General features: G+C 35.8%; 1 protein-coding gene and 1 long non-coding RNA gene across 3 annotated transcripts; one reads left to right on the forward strand and one right to left on the reverse strand.

The window, feature by feature from the left end:
* Window positions 1-7,875: 7,875 nt before the first annotated feature.
* On the reverse strand, window positions 7,876-11,103 carry LOC110675653. Of its 2 annotated transcripts, XM_021841225.1 has the most exons (3): window positions 10,536-11,103; window positions 8,557-10,479; window positions 7,876-8,485 (listed from the first exon to the last, which is right to left on the reverse strand). In XM_021841225.1, exons 2-3 carry the CDS (start codon window positions 10,463-10,465, stop codon window positions 8,286-8,288), a joined length of 2,109 nt encoding a protein of 702 aa, XP_021696917.1. In that variant the 5' UTR covers window positions 10,466-10,479; window positions 10,536-11,103; the 3' UTR covers window positions 7,876-8,285. The 2 variants fall into 2 exon arrangements, with proteins under 2 accessions (XP_021696917.1, XP_021696912.1); XM_021841220.1 differs by having other exon boundaries at window positions 8,557-11,103.
* A 3,527-nt stretch (window positions 11,104-14,630) lies between these two features.
* Window positions 14,631-15,283, forward strand: LOC110674444. Its single transcript, XR_002498870.1, has 2 exons — window positions 14,631-14,992; window positions 15,053-15,283. It is a non-coding gene; the product is annotated as an uncharacterized LOC110674444 (long non-coding RNA).
* Window positions 15,284-15,624: the final 341 nt, after the last annotated feature.

Genomic DNA, 15,624 nt, shown 5'->3' on the forward strand with positions numbered 1-15,624 from the left:
AGAATACACCTCAAAATACTCGGTTATTTACGAAAAAGTGTCGATTTCGATAGAAATTGCAAACGATGTCCACCCCACAGATGCGGATCAGTGGGAAAGGAAGATCCGTATTATGGATCAAATCGACTCATATTATGGATCAAAACACTATAACAGCAATTTATCTGCGAGATAAACGAATGGTGTGCTACACTGAGAATAATTCGCATCTAGTTTATATGTGCGGCACCCATAGATTTTTGCAATCAAGCTTTGCACATAAATTCTAATACCGATGCAAATAAAACCAGTAAAACTAGAACCCTTAATTTTTACATGCGACGCACACCCAAAATAAGGGTGGATTCAAATGCATCCAAATAAATCTACTTATATAATTTATGTGCGGTAACAAGTAATAAACAAATGGCTTACTTTTATTATTATTTTTTATTTGTTTGCTTTTCTTCGATGATTTAAAAAATAACAAAAAGCAAAAGAGTAGATTCATCTTTAAAACTGAATTATATAATAGTCATTAGGTACATGTTTAGTTATGTCAAGATTGATCCACGTTCCTGCTGCTGATGGTACAGCGATTCGGGTAATGGTCGGAGTCTTCGGATTGTCTCCAGGTTTGCAGTTTCCGCTGCCCCAAGGTACTTGTTTCTATGCCAGTCATACCAGGTCCGTTCCACTTGGGTTCAGATTGGGTACCACTTCTAGTATTGCATTTGGTCACGTCCTGTTTATGAATGGATATTTACGATTAAATTAGTACATAGAACATTTCCACAGTATTTACCTTGCGTTCAGAAAAATAGTCCATCATCGAACACTACCGAGCAGCTGCAAACATGTTTTTTTTTTGTTAGCAGTTTCGCATGACCCACATGTTGAAAGATATGAATACGCAATTGATTTCTAAATGCAATTGATTTGTATTAATGAGCGGAGCATGTAAAAAATATATGACGAAACATTAAATTTTATTGTAATTTAATAGCATTTAAATGCTGCACATAAAATACAATTTGAGGCCCTCGAAACCATTTTATATGTTATTCGCACATAAAAAATAATGGAGATTTCATCTCAGTGTAGTGAAAGCATACTTTTTGACGTTTGTTTCGGAATCGTCTTATCTTTGATTTATAACTGTGGTATGGGTTTTAATGCCCCACTGTTATGAATCAATGTATCTGGGAATACGCTTGACATTTTATTTTCTACGGACGGAAAAAGTATGAATAAGCATATTACAATTGATTGTGATGCTGTACAGATTTATGGTTCAGGTAGGTAAAATGTGTTCTGCGTAATTGCAACTCTATTTGATGAGATATTCAAGTTTTAATCCAAATCTGATCCATATCTGTGTGCTATCCATAACTGTGGGGTGACTGTACCTAATGATGCAATAGCCGCTCACGAGATCTTGGGCTTTTAATATAAAGAATTATTTTATTACATAATTAATTCAGAGGCGTCGCGTCCGCATGTGCAACATGTGCACTGCACAGGTGGCAACTCGTTCATCCAAACCACCTACAATATGTACTGCTTTTGAAGTTCAGTACAATAATTTTCGCATACTCTGAGATAACGCCCTAAAAGCCATTGGTAGCCACGTGTGTAGCTTGTTGTTTCTGAGCAAAAGAAAGAATAAGCATCCAAACCAACTTCACGGGCAGGTAGATAATGATCCTTTCTTCCCCATAGCGTTGTCAAATAGCATGAAAATCCATTCAAATGCTCAGAAACAACGAGCTACACACATGGTTACCAATGGCTTTTTGGGCGAGATCAGAAGTTATGCGAGAATTCTTCCAACAAAATTTATCCCATTTCATGTTTTTTCTATTGCTATTAGCCCATTTCAATTATTTCTATTGCTGATAGGTTGCAACACAATTTTCACCTATCAATTATTAAATTTTTGCTAAGCAAATGAAATGAAATAGCTGGTTCATGCGATCTGAGACCTAATTTTCCTAACACGCTTCGCGCGATGTATGCTCCGCAACATTTTGTTCCATGCTAAACTTTGCTGCTGTGACGATGGAAACCAACGTGTGCACTCTCATCGGGAAACGCGCTGCCTTGTATCGTACACGCAATCCTGCATATGTGGTAGAAAGCTTTTTGAACTACACATGCCAGTGTGTTAGTAGCCGAAGCGTCAACTCTGGCCGGTGCACAGTTTTGCTACATCCACAAAATTTGATTTGATCAGTTCGAGCGTGCGGATGACGAGACAAGAGAGAAATCAGTCCACGAGAGAGATCCATTTTGCTTGCTCTCACGCTTGTGGTGTGAAGTGCAAGCGTGATTTTTCTGGCGGCTGGCGGTAGGAAGTTTTTGCTAGTTGGCTTGGCACTCAGTTGTTGTTGTTGTTGTTGTTGTTTTAGAGGGACGTTAACCCGAAGGTCATTCGTCCCTTTTGGCACTCAGTACTCACGCTGTTGCTTTTTGTTGTTTGCTGGTTAAAACCCGCGCTGATAACATGCAGCATTTTTTTTCCTGTTTCTGTTCGGGATGAACCACTGCGTCCAGTTTTCTTTGATCTTTTGTGGTATACCCGTGTCCTTTGTTTAGTGCATGTCGTTCTACCCCATTACTATTGAGAAATAATGAAGTCGTTTTTTTATACAAATATCATTCTTTACCATTTTGCATAGAGCCTCTTTAGAAAAAGATACCGCTATTTATACCTTTTGGAGAAAACAGTTTGTCACCATTAAACTCTCAAAAGCGCGCCCCTTAATCAGGTTCGGCCACTAAGCTGGTTGAATGATACTGATTTTGACCATGCATCGATACTCTAGCGTATCAAATTATTGCTTCTACTTATAAGTTTCAAAGTCGTTTTTTGAAACTGTGAACAGGTTTCATCGCATGAGACATTTAGATTCCTTGAAACAGAAAGCTTATTTTAGAAGTTAAGAGGTCTGCTACTCCACTGATTCGGAATCGTTTCCCTCCTAGATATCGAAAGATAAACTCTTGAACTCGGAAAGAAATTGTCTCATGATTTGAAACCAACCTCAGATGCTGATTGAGCCATTTTTCCACATCGACCTCCTCATCATCTAGGACAAATAGGTGGGTCTTAAAGTCTTGTTACTCTCTTATACTCTTCCGACCGTAACTTATAGGTATTCACAAGAACAGATACAACAAGAGTACAATATGGTAGATCTTGCCTCGTAACGCACCTCGAAAAGGTGATCTACCCGCGTTACGGGGAACATGCAGCATTAGCACGGTGGTACTTACGGTGGCCAATTAGATGACAACCAGTAAACAAACTCAAGATGCGGTCGCTTCGTCAACCCCAGCATTTTCACGCTTGTAGTATGTTTTAAAAGTCAGCATAGTTCATGATGCGTGCACTAAGTAGGGTAAGGAGGGGCAGTATGGTCTTACGAGGCAATATGAGCCACCTTTCATTTGAACCTAAAAACCCGATTTTGATCCTGATAACCTTAGGACCTCATAAAGTATACTTCAATTAGCCATCAAGGTAAAAACCGTGCAAAAATCTGATTTTGTACTTTATATATTCATGAAAATCTAAAGCGTTGATGCTACTACGAAAATCTTATATGATTTTGGATGTATAAATAAGCTTTGTATAAAGTTTTGTTTATTGTTTATAATTTTTCACAGCAGTTCGTTCTTCCACTATCTATAGGCATTATATGCACGAAATTGATTCTGAAACAAATTTTCAATACAACAGAATTTATATGGAACATCTAGGAACGGGGCAATATGGTCAAAGCTCAATAATATACAATCAATACATGCCATTTTTGTAGTTTCATTGCAATAACGTTGCCGCACGTGATTTGAATTTTAACTATTATTTTTAACTATTTAAAATTATTTCAACGACAAAGTTGCTGACGAATGAAGCTCTTACAACCATGTTTTATTGGACTGTTAGCAAAACATACAGTTTCATGATTCAAATCAGGTTTCAACCGAGTTTTTGTATAAAACTCTCTCATACATATTGCTTTCTTCTAAATTAAGCCTTGCAAACGGTTTTACAATTAAAATAATAAGATTTAGTATTGTGGCTTATATTGCCCCGTAATGAGGACCGTTTCGCTCCGTATAGTGTAAAATCACACACAAAATAGTGTTTTTCCAAAAAATTCTTAACGGAATCCTACAAAATACAACTATGGTATGAAAAAAGATACTTCAAAGTACAAATTAAGCCCATGGAACGATTAAATTATTTTGTGTTTCTATGCTTTTCAAGAACCTTTACCTAGGTGGAACATACTGCCCCTATGGACCCTACACGATGAAACCGATCTTGTTTTTAGGATATCGTAAAACGGGGTAAACAGAAGAAGTAGGGCGAAAAGAAACAAAGCGACCTATAGTTAGGAATGCTACTATTATGTAATCACAATCTTCAAAAAAAAAAAACCTGAAATATTTGTGTTTGATAGAAAAAAAAGTATGGTCAATTTTAAAAATAAAAATTTTACTATATTTCTCATACAAAGTAAGAAGAAAATGAAGCATGTTTGATAGCTCAAACATTTATTTCCGATTTCTAAGATGATCAAAAATTTAAATAATGTTTGAGTATCTTTTTTATTTATTTTTTTCACATTTGAAATATGAAAACACATTCTGACTTTTCTTTGAGATGCACTTAAAAAGTGTTTATTTTTGAATTGAAATGAAAAAAAAAAATACTGATCGTTTCTGAACAGTAATTCTATTCGTCAGTGCTGTTGAAATCGTTACTGATGACCCGCATAATTAGAATTATTTTTTATGTTCAAATTTACAATTTGCCCACAATCATGAAAAATATGTAAAATAAAAAAAACTATTGGTATAATTGATAAATCAAACTCAACAACCCGAATTTCATATGTTATCTTAAATGTTTTCAAACAACTGAAAAATTAAAAGAAAATTATATTTGAACACACATTATTATTGAAAATAGTTTGAATCCAAGGTATGCCTAATAATGACAAAAATAAAATGATACTAATTTAGAAGTGCACAGGTTGACAATGAGGCCACGCGACGCCTCTGAATTAATTTATTAAATATTTATGTTTCTAGAACATATCCATCCGAAAAATGTTTCTTTTGGACACGAAAAATCAACTTTTACACCAGAGCGATGATAGGGGCATGAGCGGCTATTTGTGCAGTAATGGTGATTTCTTCATGACATCTTCGTGCAACAAGCTATTAGCAAAAAAAGGCAAAATGTGAGCTGCAAATATGTTAATACATATGTTAATTTGTATACATGTACATATGTAAATATGTAAATATGTATAGATGTTAATACACATTTAAACCTAATGTATATACTTATGGAAGTGTGTTCATCACTTCGTAAAAAAAAGGAACAAACATCCACAATCACTTTTATTCACATATTATATTTTGATTTACAATGTCAAACACAATCACTTTTTGTAAAGAACATCACTGTCCTAGATCTAAACTGTAACTGACTGATTTTCCCTAACTTAGTAATCTAGTAACCTACCTAGCCCTACGATCATCTGGGAACCATCGATGACGGCGAGATGTTTCCCATGCGATCGTCACGTTCGGGATGCTGAGGTCAGCTGGGAATAACTATATATCTACTTTTCACTAGAAAATATTCACTATGAACCCAGTGAAACTGGTTGGATTCAGCGTATTTGATAGCTGGGTGACAAATCGTCGAATGACAAAACACCGAACTTCAAACCGTCGCACAGTGGCCGCATTCCATACAAATGCTGGCCAAAAGTACAATTCTCACTAAAAACGTTCAAAATTGCTAATTATTTGACAAAACATGATTTTTAGAGGTAATTTGATAGAAATAGTCGCTGAAATAGAAAATAGATATTTCCGGTACATTTGACAGAATTATATTAAAAAAGCACTTTTTTTTAATTCAATAAATGATATCCGTATCCAGATCAAAATTAAATGATACGTCATTATTTCGATGCCCATTTGAAGTTCAATATCGTGGGCAAGCTCGAGGTGGTTTTTAAATCTATTGGGGAGCATATAATGGTAAAAAATGCGATATTTATAACAAGTACGATGGTCTAATGGGCTGATTCGTAGTGTGACCAAAAAATATTTTTTCTTATGTTGGCGCAAAAAAGCGCAAGTTGAGCCATTGTACATCGAATACTATGGAATATTTGCCACACATTGAGGGGTAAATGATCATTTTAGAGCGTTTCCCAGATATCTTGAACTACCTTTGAAAAAAATACTTATTTTTGAAGGAGCTCTATGTTATACACTTCTTGACATTCTCAAATGGTAAACATGTCAAATATGGTTCAAAATATCTTCAAAACAAAGCCTAAGGTATATTCTTTCGAATGAGATTAGTTGAGAAAGAATTGGTCATGATTTAGTACAGAAACTGCAATTTCTTTAGAACAAATTTCACGAAATTTGAAAATTTCAAAAGGGTCAATTTCAGCTGACATCTCTTCAGGTCACATGCTGTGAAAAATAGAAATATACACCAATCGATCTGAAATTTTGGAGAATTGTTATTCAATACTGAAGAAATCAAGAAAAAATATTCGAGAAGGAATTTGCAAACTTCATTTTTTTGACTTTTGGCCAGCCTTGGGCCACTGTGCGTCGAAGGTGAGAAAGGTAAGGGAACGAAAAGTTCTTGAAAGAATGATTCTCTACCGAAACAATAAATAATTCGACATGTTTTTTCCCTTCACCATTTTGACATTCAACGTTTGCTGTTTTTTTTTTTTTTGGAAACGTCAAGAACGTTCCATTAATTGATTTATGAATATGAGAAAAAATCAAACCGTGGAGATTATAAGTTAATGCGACAATTTTCAAATTCGATACAGGAAAAATCCTATTTTTTCAGTATTATACATAATTTTTTGGAAATATTATAGTTTTAGAACAAATCGCTACCAGTAATTTTAAGCACTTATTTTTTTTTAACATACAACGTTTTAGAAAAAAATATGTAGATGTCATCGGTACACCCAAAATAATTCGAATGGCGGATTTCCCTCCTAACGTATTAGGTGCTAAATCCACCTATTGATGGTAAGATTCGCCTCCTAAGCGTAGACGGGCAAACCCGTCAATTGAAATCGAGCACATTGGACTTGAAAATTTGAGCAATCTAAATGTTTACGCCCGACCCATACAATTGCACAACCAATCCGAAGCCGAATGATGGCATCGGAAACGCACACTTAGGCAAATGGTCACGCGGCAAATGGATGGTGGATATGTCAGAAGAATGGAATGAATATTGCAATGTAAAACGCTTTATATATTGCTTTTGTCACTTCTGCCATCAAGCCGTCGATAGGTTCGTGGAGTTAGTACTGGTTTATGAATCGGGAGGTCCTTGGTTCGATTCTGAATAAGCGCGAGTATATATTTTGTTTTTATTTTTTGGTTCTTCAGGCAAATTTATGAAATTCAACCCGATTTCTTGTGGCGAATTAGGGTAGATGAACCAGTTTTCGCCACCCTATGTATCAAACCACTGTATATTTCGATATACTGAACAAAAACAACAAGGGAAAATATATGTTTTTCAATAACAATTGCATTTAAATATTTTTCTCTCAAATTAAGCAATAAAAACTAAAAAAATGTCAAAAATAGTCGAGTAACTTACAAAAGTAATGAGAGCTCCTTTGTACCAGTTTTCGCCACCCCCTTTCCTGTATTCGCCACCCCCTTTCCTGTATTCGCCACCCTGTGTTCCTCATTCGCCACCTGATTGAAATGAGTAGTACATATGTTTTCCGGACGTGAATATTCAATAACTTATGAACTATAAATGAAGTAATACAAATTGAATCTGAATTATAATGTAACAATTTATTTCTTTTTTATAAACAACATTTTATTATTTATGCAATGTTTCAGATGTTAATTTCTCTGTGACCTAAACATTTGCTTTTGTCTGTAGACTGACCTTCTATAATGTTATGTTTTCTCTCTTTCTTAAGATTTATTTCTCTTTACTTCTATTTCTTCATCGAATTTGAGTAAACTTCAGATCTTCAGTTTTAATTGTCTTATGCTGAATTTTTCCTCGCTTTTCATCATTTGTGTTTTGTTTTCTCTTCAAAACACGGTTTTCTTTCTGCTTCTTCATAGTTTCTTTTTCCAACTTTTTCTGATTCCGTTTCTCTGCTCGTTCCTTCTTGGCTTCTTCAGCTCTCTGTTTGGCTTCCGCTCGCTCAACTGCTCTGATCTTCTTTCTTAGTTCATTCTCCTGTTTTTCCATCTCATTTTTTCTTATTTCTGCAATACGTTCTCCTGCAGTTAGAACAGGAAAGTATTTTTTTTGTATAGTTTCGATGCTTACCGCTGCGTCGTGGTGCAGGAGGAAGAACAAGAAACTCTGAGATGCTGGCTTTTCTAGTTGTCAATTTGGAATTTGTCGTATCAGCTAGTGCACTCGGCGCAGATTGGTCAACAGTGGAATCTACATATGGAAGATTTAAAAAAAATATTTCAAATAACATGTATAATTTAGTTTTTAGTTAGTCAACTTACTAATACCGGCAGGTTTCACTGCAGATGAGCTGATGGGTATTGCATCAGACTTCACAACTGACTCTGCGATTGGGGTGAATGAACTATCGATGTTAGCGGATTCGTTCAGGGTGTGAATTATATCCTCTTGTGTAGTACCTTCGCTGGCCGAGATGGTAACGTTTCCTTCAGAATCGATCAATAGTCCACCAATAACTGCGCCTGTCTCATCAATGCCAACAATTGAATTTTGTTCATTCATTGGCAACTCCGCAACAAGTGGACGATCTTCAAACAACGTAAAGGGTCGAATGAATTCGTTGTAAAAGTACTGGATAATCCGTTCTTCGTGTGAGAAATCGTGAGTTGATTGTTGTTGGATTTTTGCCACAGTATCAGCTCCCATTACTTCGATAGCTTCCTTTATTTTGTCCCTATGAATCGGAACAAAGTCAGAAAATACTTTGAAAGGAATTTCTGTATTTGATGAAGGAGGATCATTACTACTGATGGTTAATTGCGAGCAAATTTGTCTAGGGACTACAATAGTCGGATCTTTGCTGCAACTTGGCTCTGGCTGTACGAGTATCAAAGGTTCACTTGTAACAACAGTTGCTGCTGGGTAATTTGACTCGCATGAAATGTCTGGACAAGCGGATGAAGGCGTACAGTCAGTAGACTTTGCTATGCATTTCGAATAATCTACGTTGTCTGCATTGAACGGAAAAAGTCCGCATACACGAAAACCGTTGACAATGCTGTCTTTTTTGATTCCCTTCGCTACTGCTTTCTCCAGTATTCTTCCAAAGTATCTCAAAGTGAAATTTTCCCCCGGATGCTCCGAACGCCAATCGTCTACTTCATTTTTCCATTGATCTTTAAGTGGTTTGAAGATTGACACGTCCGCGGGCTGCGTAATACGGGTTGTGTTGGGGTAGAGCGCTATCAAAATTACTCCTAGCTGTTGACACAAGTCCGCTACTTCTACACCAACGTGTGAAGAGTGACCGTCAACGAAGAGTATCACAGGAAGTTTGACGCCTTCTCGAAGCAGAAAAGGATGAAAGACTTTCTTTATATACTGACCGAAATTGTGAGTCGTCATCCACCCTCGCTCGCTCTGCCCAAGCTGCCATTCTTGAGGAAACCCTTGTGCAACCTCTTTTCTAATTCTTTGTCCAGGAAGAATGATCATTGGATGCACAACTGTTCCATTGGCGCCAAACGAAAACATCACAGTAACGTTCTGTTTGCTACAAGCTTGTTCCACCTCATATACATTCAGGCTTCCTTTTTGTGCGATTACTTGCTTAGTTTTTGGATGCAAGTAGAAAGAGGTTTCATCTCCATTGAATATACGGGATGAGTCGGAACAAATATCCCGCATTTCATGGTGATCCAGCCACTTTTCAACTTCTGCAAACCAATTTCGGATGTCGTTTTCAGTTACCCGAGCACTAGCTGATGATACTTCCTCAGGGGTTCTAATAGACAATGTAGAATTCCGACGCATGAAAGAGGTGAACCACTTTTGACCTAAAACGAAGTTTCGATAGGTAAACAAATAAAGCAACAATTTCTGATCATTCTTACCGGGACAATCATTTTTGAACGGAGTTTTTCGAGGACTTGCAGTCAGATACTCTTTGACTTTGAACAGCAAAGTACGACGCTGGACTGGAAATCCCCGTTGTTGCATTTCGACGATCCATTTGACAATTTTGTTTTCTTCTTGTCCGGAAAGCACACTGGATGGACCTCTTCGGGTTGTATGTTGCCATTTATCGCTCCTCCGATATCGTAATGTCGAACGAGGAATTCCGTATTTGACGCTCGCAGCTTTGGCCGTGGAGCCTTTAGCAATCTCGTCAAGACACTTGTGGATTGCATCTTCACTATAAACATGTTGACGGGATTTCGGCGACGGCATTTTTCGGGATATTTCTACAATACATAGTAAACAATCATCCAATGCACATTAAATATATTAACTTACGTACACATTTCACTTCTTAGAACAAATAATCTGATGATATCCAACATAATTCACGAATTTTTGAAACAGAAAAAAATCAACAACAGTAAAAACAAACCGGTGGCGAAAATTAGGAACTGTCAAATTCTGCAGTGGGTGGCGGGGTGGCGAATACTGGCGCACAGTGTACTTTTTCAAATTATGTTCAAATTGTAAAAAATAATAATGTTTGGTGTTTTTAATTGATCAAATTCTTGAATAAGTTACTTTTTACACTTATTGGTGATTGAATGGCATACACATTATAATTATTGTTTGTGTCATTTTAGTTTTTTTTCCCTTAAGCAACATTAGGTTATCAGTAAGAGAAAAAATAAAAGCAGTGACGTTCATGCAGCATCAAAAGAAATTTAATAAAATCAAATTAAGTTTATCAAGCTGGTATGATATTGTTTTTTTTCAAATTGAAGAAAAATAGTGTTATTTACGAATAGCTATCCCAAAATCCATAAACACAATCAGTAACATTTAATACAGACATTTTTTCGTTGGGTGTGGCCAATACTGGAACATGGCGAATACTGGCTCATCTTCCCTATCATAATAGATTCCGGTCCCTGTATTTAGATAAACATTTTGCTTGAGTGACTATCGAAATAAGGTACCGTGTGACAAATGGGTAAAGGAAATCGTATAGAGAGGGTTCTTAAAAAAAATAAAATGAATAAGATCTACTATATTTTTCAGATTGTTTCCTACTAAATCTATGCTATATTTAAATTTAATGATTGTGCCAAAGTTCAAGGTAAATATTGAAAATTTTGGAAACTAGTGGGACCAGTGAAAATATTGTCGTTTTAAATGACTGAACTGAAACTAAAAAAATAACAGTCAGAACTGTGATTTCAAATGGCCTCATTTGTTAGTGTATGAATACACAAAAAATCACACATAAATAATAAACATTTTGTTCTTTTTGAAACAATTTTCTTGAGTAAAGTTATTTATTTAGCAACAATGTTACTTTTATTGAAAGTAATAACATCATCGAAAATCAAACACCATTCTATTTTACCGATTTTCTACTACTCATTTTATATAAAGTTAAGTTATCTCTTTTCTAAGTAATGTATTTATTGCCTTTATCGAGCGGATTTAACCCGGTCAAAAGTGTTAACATTCTTGTACCTACTGAATAAGTCATTATTTGAACCTAGTATCCAAATTCATGCGTCATCCGTTGAAGCCATTCAGAACATTACGATGTACATGTTTTTTTTTTAATTTCTTTATTAGTATCATTCCAAACATTACATTCATTTCTTATATCTAGGTGATCTGTGTTAGACAACACTATCATCCTAATTTGGTAAAACAAATTTAAGATTTTATTAACATTTTGTTAACAACATACTACATCTCCCTGGCTCTTCACCCGAAAGGCTTTGGGGTTTCACATATTTCGACATGTTGAATCCAACAAAAATAGTCCGGTTGAAAACCCCGTGTAACACATCGTGACCTTCCCTTGTTAGCTACCCCATATACCCGATTGCCCCAAGGCTCCGCCACAAGAAATTTGCCTTAGACACCAAAATATGAAAAACAAAAAAATAATAACAGTAACTGGATTCGAAACCGCAACCTTCGGATCCTTAAACATAAACCCACACTACTCGCCTATCACAGTTCTTCATGTATGGAGATTTCTACATCACACAAGATGGAACCATCTTGTCACGGAGGACAACATGCAAGAGGAGCAAAATACAACACCCGTTGGACAGCCAAGTGCGAGAAGGGGTGAGATGATATGTTCTATATATATATTTAAAGTACCAACGCGGTGCTGCGGGAATTTCTTACTTATACCAGAGTCAAAATCTATATGTTTGTATATCTTTATTATCGGCAATGACTTATACATTTGCAGTGGAAATAGAATTTCATGCCGTGCGTGTTGGATTGGGTAATATATTAGGGAGAAACAAATAAACACACTTGACTATAACAGTCGGGCGCTTTATAAGCAGAATTTTATCGTTGACGTTTGCTGATTGATTTACTTTTCATTTATTTACATTTTGGTCTCCTACACGCAGCGAACTGGACTATCGAATTTCATACATTTTGCCTTATGAAAGGTGGAACGATTATTGCAATACGAACGCTTTATGTATCGTTTTAGCATCACTCCACATCAAGGCGTCGATAGGCGCGTAGTGTACGCTTGGGCCTATCGATCGCAAGGTTCTTGGTTGGATTCCAGGTTGACGCGGAATTGTATTTTATTTTCAAATTCTGGTTTCATAAGGCAAATTTATGAATTTCAATCCGATTTCTTGTGGCGAATTTTCATAAGGGGTTCCTATGTTTATCGATAGTTAATTTGCCTGAGTGTATTAGTCGCATGGTTGGGGACGGTATGAGACTCCTCGAAGTAGGAGACCCACTGTTTGTGGGATTCGATTCATTTGACGATGTAATATTGTAATCAAACATCTAAGTGTGCATACAGCAAACTGGATTACCGTAATTCTTTTAACAATTACTTATCAAAATAGAGGCCGTTGATAAACTATGTTATCATTTAGCGGGGAGGGGGTATCTAGCCAAAGACCACGGTCCACCCATTTGTGTTTCAAAGAAAATTCCACCATCAACTAAACCTGAAAGGTTTCATTAGCAGTCGGATGGTTCAAATTAAAAAAAAAGTTTTAAAATTCAATATTTCATATCTTCTTTACCAACAACGATCAGAAGACGATTAAGATTTCTATAAAAATTACTATGACAAAATTTGAAAAAAAAAAATGTTCCCCACATGTTAGTACTGTAATGTTAAAACAAAATTATCTCTAAGTGAAAACTAATTCCTCAAACAATAATAAGGAACACTGCAGTAGAAACAAATCTTTTTGAGCTAATTTTGTTAGGGATTTTTGCAGAAGTTTGTCACACTATAATCTCACATTTCGCTTAGTAATAGCAAACTAATTCATAAATATCTCTTCTCCCATTTTTCAAATTTCTGTTTCATTCATGAGCAAATGAAACACATGATCATTGGGCGAGCGGGGGGTTATTCGTCAAAACCACACAAAAGCACGAGGGGGGAGGAGGTGACTGAAAAGTCAGGAAAAATGTTCACGTGGTTTATGGACGACCCCTAAGAAAGATATGGGGATTGGAATTTCAAACTTTTTTTAAATTTAAAACCGCTCTTATTAGCAGTCATTTACATTTACCGTTATATTTTTTTTTGTAAAGAAGATGCAATAGTACCTAACTGGAATTTACAGAAATAACAATAAGGTTTAATTATCGCACTCCACATTTTACACCAAAGCCAGATTTTCCATATTTTTGGAATTGATATACATAAATAATAATTCTCAAAAAAACTTATGTGCACAACATAATCGCAAAATAATGGTGAACGCGTCACGAAATGATTTCTTCAACCCTTAAGTGGATTTTTTGGTGTTTGTGTTCGTTCAGAGGTTTGCCAAGCCGCATAACTATATAAAACTCGTGAAGATCTTTTCCGAACAATATTTTTTCTACATCCCAGAAAATTTACTTATAATAATAATGCTCAACATATTGTCGATTTAAAGTCATGCTTTAGAGCATTCATGATGTCAAAACTATGTATCATTGCTTGACAGTTATCGAATGAGTGCAATAAAACTTATTTTAATCTGCATTTTATTATGCATATAAAAATAAACACACATTGTTTGAAAATGTATTGGAAAATATGAACCCGCATAGAAAAACACAATCTGCCATACATTTCAAACTGTAAATTTCTTCTAACTGTAATGGTTAATGTATCAGAAACAGTTGCTTTTACGTTCAACAGTAAAAGATCTACAGGATTAGATTATAAAAAACGGTCTAAGTAATGTAGAACAAATAGTCACAATAAATCAAAATGTACAGACATTGTTGGACAATATAGGTACAGAAACTAGTGAGATGTGGTTGAAATGTAACATCACCTTTCGTTGAACGGTTAATAATAATATTTACGCGACACACTATTACATGTGTGTTTCTCATCGATTTCACTATTTATTACCTATTTTCAACAATTTGGCAAACGGTTGTACTTGTTGGTATTTGTGAGCGATATGATCGAGCTACGTGCGGAAATATTCCCATCTTTTTTCTGCACTGTTTTGTTTACTTGTTCAGTGATAAATGAATGATGCAAATATTGATCAAAAGTTCGGAGTGCCAAATACGTTCTTCCCTTGCCATCGGTGGCTATTTGAATCCCGCTGTTTCTCGCTTCTAACACGGTTGGTTTTGATAATCATTCCGATACTACCGAAATTTTCCCAAAGGGAGAAAAAATCAACGATTTCCAACACTCCAGCGGGGGAAGTGTGAAAAGTTGGTGGAACCAACCCAGGTAGAGTTAAATGGCTGCTACCGTCAGCTAAAACTTGAATGCCGCCTACGAATTTCTTGGTGAGTTTTTGTATCTGCACAATTTTCACCGTTTCTAAATAGTTTCTCTTCCTCCGGTAGAAACCGATAACATTTATTGACGTGAATGATCAGAATGGGACAACTTCCAGGAGCATCCATAAAACCTACAGGGAAAGGAAGTCTGGTGGTGCAGATCAGGCGGAAAATTGTGGCCATGCAACAACACAAGTAACCTGGCAGCATACTGAATCATCTCACAAAAAATTTTGTGGTTAGTGTAGTGTGAACATCCATGAAATAAATTCATTTGAATAGACAATTGCAATTTAACATTTGTCTTTTATTTAGAAATATTTAAAGAAGAGGTACACGTGGTCTTATGGTATAAGTACAACATCACAGTATGATATAGGGTTAAAATACCATTAATCACCGTACACCAATGATTATACATACATTATTCTATTTGTTTCAACGTTATAGTTCAACTATTCCGAGACTGTTTGCGAAACTGTGAATTGATCGAAAAGTGGATAGTAAATCGACCATTCGGCAAATTGTTTCCAAAAAAATTTGTTCGGAGAAATGGTTACATAACTTAACCATTTTTAAATGGTTACATGACTTAACCGCCCATTCCCCACATTGTTATTTTCACATTTACTATTCCC

This window comes from Aedes aegypti, chromosome 1, assembly GCF_002204515.2.
Source record: "Aedes aegypti strain LVP_AGWG chromosome 1, AaegL5.0 Primary Assembly, whole genome shotgun sequence".
Lineage (NCBI taxonomy): Eukaryota > Metazoa > Arthropoda > Insecta > Diptera > Culicidae > Aedes > Aedes aegypti.

Bases quoted from the DNA above. Each gene is read 5' to 3' on its own strand.
- LOC110675653 (XM_021841225.1), bottom strand. From the start codon at position 10,465: ATGCCGTCGCCGAAATCCCGTCAACATGTTTATAGTGAAGATGCAATC. The intron at 8,486-8,556 runs GTAAGTTGACTA...TTCCATATGTAG, and splicing joins AGTGAAACCTGCCGGTATTA to ATTCCACTGTTGACCAATCT.